This window comes from Podarcis gaigeae (genome assembly GCF_964106915.1).
Source record: "Podarcis gaigeae genome assembly, chromosome: 2".
NCBI lineage: Eukaryota > Metazoa > Chordata > Lepidosauria > Squamata > Lacertidae > Podarcis > Podarcis gaigeae.
In genome coordinates, this window is record NC_139679.1 from 113,982,217 (window position 1) to 113,990,768 (window position 8,552).

At 48.5% G+C, this 8,552-nt stretch overlaps 2 protein-coding genes across 2 annotated transcripts in view; one reads left to right on the forward strand and one right to left on the reverse strand.

The window, feature by feature from the left end:
* Nucleotides 1-8,552, forward strand: part of LOC310837988 (E3 ubiquitin-protein ligase TRIM11-like) — a 1,016,249-nt gene that overhangs the window by 824,303 nt on the left and 183,394 nt on the right. The gene's annotated exons all lie outside the window — the stretch shown is intronic.
* ATP6V1G2 (ATPase H+ transporting V1 subunit G2) lies at nucleotides 165-6,130 on the reverse strand. The gene is made up of 3 exons (XM_083725472.1): nucleotides 5,956-6,130; nucleotides 5,581-5,681; nucleotides 165-1,881 (listed from the first exon to the last, which is right to left on the reverse strand). The coding sequence occupies exons 1-3, from the start codon at nucleotides 6,035-6,037 to the stop codon at nucleotides 1,708-1,710; spliced, it is 357 nt and encodes a 118-aa protein (XP_083581598.1). The 5' UTR covers nucleotides 6,038-6,130; the 3' UTR covers nucleotides 165-1,707.

Below are 8,552 nucleotides of genomic sequence, written 5' to 3' on the forward strand. Positions count from 1 at the left end.
TGCCCATGAGACCTTATGTTGAAGAGCAGGTACCAAGCTGTATAAATAAAATTTTAAAACAAACAAATACTAGTCACATTATTTCACCTGCTGACACTGACCCATCTCCCTCAGATACCAGGGGGTCTCGCCCCACAGATGTATAATAAGCACTTTTTAATCCATTTCAACCGTAATGACACTTTTTATTAATCATGTTTGGAAGTGACTGTTGAAACGTCCAGTTGCACATTTGTGGGGAGGGCGGGACCAGGAAGGAGTCCTGGGGTACAACACTAGCAGAACAAAAATGAGGAGCTACATTTTCGGCACACGTACAGACACCAGCAGGAAGCGAGGGGCCACTCCCAATAACCCCTTCGCCCCAGTTTTCTCAACACACCCCTTCATGCCACGGGGTGCAGCAAAACAGAGAGAGGAACCAAGAACTGCAATGTGGAAAGTGGTGGACCCATTTTGTAGGGCTCAGCTAAGGGGACCTTACTGCCCTTAAAATATATATATATTGTGGGAGCAGAGAAACAGGGAACTATGCAGAGCTTTTATAGAGCAGGGGTATGGAACCTCAGGCCCTCCACACTCTCCTATATGGGCCTCAGGGTTTTTTTCAAGCCACACTCTGTCTTTTGCTTTGCTCAATGCGTGAGTGTTTTTGCCTGACTGGAATTTGCCCTTGGTTGTGCCTCTTCTTTGCCTGTTTAGAGAGATGTGTAGCTCTGTAGAAACCTCTGTTTTTTGTGGCTGGAATGCAGCCTATTGTACGAAGGCAAAAAGTCTGTTGCTCTGCCCAGTTTTGCCCCAGAAGGTTGCCCACAAGAAAACATGGCCCCCAGTTTGAATAATCTTCCTTACTCCTATTGCTGATAAAAGGTTGAGAGCATCCATAAAACTGAGTAAATTTTCCTGCCACCAGCTTGCTGTTTCAGTCTGGGATAATGGAGTGCTGATAACCATTGTGTGCTATTTTCAGCCTTAGATATGAGATATGATAGAAGTATTTTTAAAAAAAAATTGGTGGGGGATTATAGGAGCACAGGAAGCTGAAATGTGCTGCAGATTGGGAGGAACAGAGGTTCTAGGAGCATGTAAAGTTAGAATTTGAGGCAGTGGTGCTGTCAGAGTAGGATTCTAGGGAACAAGTTCTGCGCTCCGCTCACCGGAATTTGGCTTACCATATTTTGAGTGAAGGCACATGACTCCCCCCCAACCAAGAATTCTGGGAACTGTAGTTTACCCCTCACAGAGCTACAATTCCCGGCACCATGAACAAACCTCAGTTTTTAGGATTATTTGGGGGATATCACGTGCTTTAAAGTCATATGCCTAAGAACCAGGCAGAGGGCCTTCTTGGTAGTGGCACCCACCCTGTGGAACGTCTTCTCATCAGATGTCAAGGAGATCAGTAACTGTACAACCTTTAGAAGACATCTGAAGGCAGCCCTGTAAAGAGAAGTTTTTAAATATCTGATGTTTTATTATGTTCTTATATGTGTTGGAAGCTACCCAGAGTAGCTGGGAGCAAGAATGATTATTATTGTTATTAAAGTTAAATCATCATCATCTAAAGAGTTCCTGAAACACCGTTAAGGGCCGAGATAAAATTATTTAACTGCACCACTGCTTTTAGGAATCAGGGGCATTATATGTGTTTGATGCTGGTCAGTAAGGTCCCCTCGCTGGCAACTGCAGGCTGGGCCGATGGGTCAACTAGGCAGCTATGCGGTAATTGGGGTGTATTTGGGGTCGCACGTCCCAAACAATGGTGAGTAGCTGTCGCAGGACTCGATCCTTGCCCCGGGCCTGTCCTCCCTGCATCGCCTGCAGTTTCTTGCGGGTTTGGGCTTCCACCTCAGCAGACAGGTTCCCTTGCGAGCCCAGAGCCTGTGGGCGGGAGAGAGAGACAACAAAGTTAGGAATTATGATAGCACCTGAAGGAAGGTACAGGTAAGGAGTGAAGTCTATCTTGACGTCATAGCCGTGTCTAAACAGCAAAAGTGTCAACTTCAGCGTCATCCGCAAATCAGATATTCCAGCACTGGGATGGAAGAATTCGGATAGTTATCAGCCAGGATATCTATATGAGACTTCAGTGTTCAGAGCTGCCATGCCATTGGATGGGGAGGGTGCTGGGGAACAACCAGAGTTGGCCCTACCATTAGGCAGAGTGAGCCACTTGCCTCAGGCGGAAGGTGAGCGGCAGCGAGTGGCGGCAAGGCCCTAAAGGACAGGGCTGGTATGTGCCACTTGCAGCCTTCTCTAAGCTAGCTTGCTACCCATGCGTGTTCTGGTGGGTGCTGTCCTGTTGCCAGTTGCTAAAACTTGGGCTGTCTTGAACACCTCGGGCCCACAGAGGCTGAGGAACAGGCCCAGCTTACGCTCCTCTGACCCTTCCATCAGCTTGTTTGCTTGGAGGAAGCAGGCAAACTAAGCAAGGTAGGAGTCCCATGATTCAGAGGCTGGAGCGAATGGCAGTAGAGGCACGAGTGAAGCCATGGTTCCGATGCCGACGTGGAGGGCGATGGATGGAGCACAGTGCTCTAGCCAGTACGGTCAGCTCTGAATTGGGTTCTGTTCAGTGATTTCACTCAGTGTTTCAGCTCAGTGAGTGTCCGAATCTGGCTGTGCTCTGATGACCATCCAATCCCATCCTCGTCCCCAGTATCAAGTAGTGGGTGGACATAGCAGACAACACAGAGATTTCTCCAAGTGGTTCTTTATAGTAAGCTGGAACTGAACTGAACTGAACCGCTCAGCCGGCCTGCTTTTATAGGCAGCTGGCTGTCAACATTGCAACAACAACAGCCCAGGGTTTCCCGTCTAAATTAACTGACGTGGACCTGAGTGAAAACTATATACAGTGGTACCTCGGGTTACATACGCTTCAGGTTACATACGCTTCAGGTTACAGACTCTGCTAACTCAGAAATAGTACCTTCAGGTTGAGAACAGAAATTGTGCTCCGGCGGCGTGGCGGCAGCGGGAGGCCCCATTAGGTAAAGTGGTGCTTCAGGTTAAGAACAGTTTCAGGTTAAGAATGGCCCTCCGGAACCAATTAAGTACTTAACCCGAGGTACCACTGTACACAATACCCCCAGTGGCCAGGGTGAGAACTTCAATACATAACACCACTCCAGATTTGCGTAAGGTTACTTCTGAGCCTTTTATTCTCCTGAAGATCTCCCGCAAGGCACTGAAGGTTTAGGATCAGCGTTTTCCTTCTGCTAGATGGGCTCCTTTCCCAGGTTGCCCCTCACTTCCCCTCCACGGCACATGCAGAAAATGCTTTCTTCATCGCTGGACACACTGTTGGTCATGTCTGCTCACTACACATCTCTGCATGCATGGGAAGTCTCTAATCATGCATTGAGAGCCAGTGTGGTGTAGTGGTTAAGAGCGGTAGACTCGTAATCTGGGGAACCGGGTTCGCGTCTCCGCTCCTCCACATGCAGCTGCTGGGTGACCTTGGGCCAGTCACACTTCTGTGAAGTCTCTCAGCCCCACTCACCTCACAGAGTGTTTGTTGTGGGGGAGGAAGGGAAAGGAGAATGTTAGCCGCTTTGAGACTCCTTCGGGTAGTGATAAAGCGGGATATCAAATCCAAACTCTTCTTCTTCTTGAGGGGTTGAGACCCATCAGCTGCCCTCACCTGGTTTAGCCGGCCAATCGAACCCATTCCTGGGAGGTGGCTGCTGTCGCATGCTGACAGCTTCTAGGAAGTGAGAGCTAGATGCACGGTGGGGACCAAAGGTGAACAAACCACCCCAGAAGGACCATGACATTTTCTCCACTAGAGGTACTACCCCTCTGTAAGATTCTGCTGCCAGTTTAACTGGCTACTACATGCAGAGTCCTGGGGCAGCCAATGTGTCTTCCAGATATAGGGCTAAAACTCCCCTCGGCCAGCATGATCGGTAGCCAGGGACGATGGGTGCTTTGCTCTAGGTAAAAAAGGTAAAGGACCCCTGGGCGCTTAAGTCCAGTCAAAGGCGACTATGTCTCACTTTCAGGCCGAGGGAGCCGGCGTTTGTCCACAGACAGCTTTCCAGGTCATGTGGCCAGCAGGACTAAACCGCTTCTGGTTCAATGGGACATCGGATGGAAACCAGAAATGCCATTTACTTTCCCACCACAGCGGTACCTATTTATCTACTTGCGCTGGCATGCTTTCGAACTGCTAGGTTGGCAGGAGCTGGGAGAGAGCAACGGAGCTCACTCCATCGTGGGGATTTGAACCGCCAACCTTCTGATCAGAAAGTCCTAGGCTCAGTGGTTTAGACCACAGTGCCACCTGCGTGGTCTAAACCACGCTCTAGCAACATTGGGAAGGGATCACATGGCTAAAGGTAAAGGTAAAGGGACCCCTGACCATTAGGTCCAGTCATGACCGACTCTGGGGTTGCGGCGCTCATCTCGCTTTATTGGCCAAGGGAGCCGGCGTACAGCTTCCGAGTCATGTGGCCAGCATGACTAAGCCGCTTCTGGCGAACCAGAGCAGCGCACGGAAACGCTGTTTACCTTCCCGATGAAGCAGTACCTATTTATCTACTTGCACTTGATGTGCTTTCAAACTGCTAGGTTGGCAGGAGCAGGGGCCGAGCAACGGGAGCCCACCCCACCGCGGGGATTCGAACCGCTGACCTTCTGATCAGCAAGTCCTAGGCTCTGTGGTTTAACCCGCAGCGCCACCCACATCCCATCCTAATCCATCCCTGCCCTAATCCATCTCTGCCATAAGGAGGTCTGGAAAACGACCCTAAACGGTCTACCCAATCTTCTTTTGCATAGGGATCTGCCTTACACCCTTGGTCCATTCAGCTCTGTATCATCCAGAGGCTGACAGAGGCTGTCTAGGATTTGGGGCATCTCCTACCTGGAGATGACAGGAATTGAACTGGCCACCTTCTGCATGCAGATCCAATGCTCTGTCACTGAGCTACATCTAGCACAACTAGTAAACCATTCTCTTCCCTCTCCCACAGCCATCCATTTTGCCTGTGCAGCGGCCTCTTAGAAGGTAAACAGCTCATCCTGCCTCCTTCAAACCTGCCCCATATCCTCCGTACCACCTTAGAACAGGGGCTGCCCTGAATTCTTCCCTGAGTATATCAAAAATTTATGTGATGAGCAAATAACGTTCGTTGGCTTTCAAGAAGCTCTGTGAAATTACTGTTAGAAATATTTTTTAAAAAATATGGTGTGATTAAGAGTATTTGAGTGCAATATAATATTGGGAAATGTGAGACGAGGATAAAAAATAAACGGAAAATTATCAGACAAGCTGAGGGAAGTTCTGGGAAAAAAGGGTTTAAGTTAAAAATGGATGTATAATTTTGTAAAAATGTTTTTAATCTAATAAAAAACATTTATTAAAAAAAAAATCTTCCCTTTCCTAACAATAACCCTTTCCTGATCCCCAAATTCCCAATTTTAAGTGGGAGGGGAATCACGAAGGTTAACCTATACCATTTGGAATCGCTTCCCCACCCCTCTGACGCTGGTCTGCCTCTTCCTCCCATGACTCATCCTCCATCCTCAGTTCCCCCCACCCATAAAAAAAAAACAACCCTCAAGAAATCTTACCGCCTGCTGCTTCTGCTGGAACTCTTTCTCACGCTCCAAGCGGTATTGCTCGATTTCAGCCTGGGCTTCTTCTTTGGCCTGCTTCAGCCTCCGGGCCTTCCCTGCGATGGAGGTGGCGAGACAGACATCGAAGGTCAGGTGGAAAGAACATTACCTGCCTCTCCAGGCCTGATTTTTTAGGTTTGCGCTTGCCCTGGGCAAGAGAAGGAAACTGGGGAATGGATCCAAAGGGCACTCAGCCCCCCCCCAAAAAAAATCTAGTTCATTCTCCTCTGTGATGACTGCACAGCAATCCTTTATCAGAGAACTCAGGCATTCTGGTCCTCCTCAAACCCCCCATCTCCTCCCCCCAAGAAAACAGAAGCCCCCTCTCACGTTTCCGAGCCTCTGCCACTTTTTCGGCAGCCCTCTTCTCAGCCTGCAGCAGCTGCTGGATTCCCTGCGTCTGGCTGGCCATGGTTCCCTAGCAATGATGCTCCCAAAACAGCTGATCTTCTTGCATCCACTGAACTGGGTACCACAACATCCAAGGGAGGCAGCGCGAGGTCCTAGTGCCCTCCTTTTTCTGTGCCGTCCTGTTGGCACTCTGCAGTCCTTAACTGCTACAGATGGCCAGATTGCAAGGACTTCTGTCGCGTGCTTTTATATCGGAATGCACATGCATTCACGCTTCTGAGATCCAGCACCGAGGGCCTTCTGGAAGTCCCTCACTGCGAGAAGTGAGGTTAAAGGGAACCAGACAGAGGGCCTTCTCAGTAGTGGCGCCCACCCTGTGGAACGCCCTCCCTTCAGATGTGAAGGAAATAAGCAGCTATCTTATCTTTAAAAGACATCTGAAGGCAGTCCTGTTTAGGGATGTTTAGGGAAGTTTTTAATACAGTGATACCTGAGGTTACATATGCTTCAGGTTACAGACTCCGCTAACCCAGAAATAGTGCTTCAGGTTAAGGACTTTGCTTCAGGATGAGAACAGAAATCGTGCTCTGGTGGCGCGGCGGCAGCAGGAAACCCCATTAGCTAAAGTGGTGCTTCAGTTTAAGAACAGTTTCAAGTTAAGAACAGACCTCTGGAACGAATTAAGTACTTAACCCGAGGTACCACTGTATTTAATGCTGTATTGTTTTTAACACTCCATTGTGAGCCGCCCAGAGTGGCTGGGGAAACTCAGCCAAATGGGCAGGGTATAAATAATATTATTATTATTATTATCGGTCACAATTTTAGAGCAGGATTCAATCATGTTCCCGGTCAATTCAGGGTTGTGCAATTATAGATGGTTGGGAGGTTTCGCACCACAAAATTTGCTTTTTCGCACCACATTAATTTGCTTTTTTGTACAAAGCAAATTAATGCCAGTGCACTGGAAGATCTAGGGGATCTCATCTACCCCTTTAAAGGTAAAGGGACCTCTGATCATTAGGTCCCATCATGACCGACTCTGGGGTTGCGGCGCTCATCTCGCTTTACTGGCCGAGGGAGCCGGCGTACAGCTTCCGGGTCAGGTGGCCAGCATGACTAAGCCGCTTCTGGCGAACCAGAGCAGCACACGGAAACGCCATTTACCTTCCTGCCGGAGCCGTACCTATTTATCTACTTGCACTTTGACGTGCTTTCGAACTGCTAGGTTGGCAGGAGCAGGGACTGAGCAACGGAAGCTCACCCCGTCACTGGGATTCGAACCACCGACCTTCTGATCGGCAAGTCCTAGGCTCTGTGGCTTAACCCACAGCGCCTGCTGAAGCACAAATCAAGAAAGGCGCAGTCTCAATAAACAGGACGCCTGAAACTGCCGCCTTGTCATTTCCAAGGACTGCAAGACTGACCTTTGCCCCAACGCTGCCTGCTCATCCACTTAAGTATAGGATCAGAAGGAAGTCCGATATAAAAGTTTATTTATTGTATTTATTTCTTAAGAGTACTCATAAACTGCCAGCTCGTAAATCTATTAATGGCGGCATCCAATAAAAAATGAAAACGTCGTTCAGTTATAAGATCATAAACCGCAGGACAAAGGAACAACACAGAACCAAACGACTCCTCTAAAACAACCAGGTGGCAAAACAAAAACTTTTTCAGCAAGGTATCATAATTGTAGGTGCCCGTTTCTATTCTATTTAGCACTTCCGGTTCCTTTGTCCTGAATCATTCAGCTTTGTTGGACGTCCACAATGTCTTGTTTCACCAGAACCAAAAAAAATTGCAAGTGTGCTTCACGGCAATTCTACCAGTTAAAACTAGCTGATTCGGTAAAATCAGTTAAAACTTTAAATTCGACATAGCTGCTGATTAAAGCGTGAGGCATCAGAACAGCGTGTCCTGGTTGGCTTGCTGCCTTTGTTCCAGGAATTGGCCTCGATGACGTAAGTTAAGATTGTTGAAAAGAGCTCAGGAAACAGTTAACGCTTAACTACCCTGCCTTACCTCCTGTTACCTGTTCTGTAGGCAAAGTTACACATTTATCTGCTTCAAGAGATAGTGAGGAGTGCCAGCCTGCTATACGGAGGCCCTGTAATTGACATCATCAGTAAAATAACACCAGGTGCTATGTCATGCTGGTTTGATCCTGGCAATATAGCTTAGATGGCTTTTGTAAAGGGATTAGGCTCGATAAATGTATCTATCGGTCTTTCTGTGGCCATACACCACGAGGTTCCATGGTCAGAGGCAGTTTATCACAGAACGGATTGATTGCTCGGTTTTATTATACAGTGGTACCTTGGTTGTGGGTTAAACCACAGAGCCTAGGACTTGCCGATCAGAACGTCAGCGGTTTGAATCCCCGTGACGGGGTGAGCTCCCGTTGCTCGGTCCCAGCTCCTGCCAACCTAGCAGTTCAAAAGCACATCAGAGTGCAAGTAGATAAATAGGTACCACTCTGGTGGGAAGGTAAACGGCATTTCCATGCGCTGCTCTGGTTCCCCAGAAGCGGCTTAGTCATGCTGGCCACATGACCCGGAAGCTGTATGCCGGCT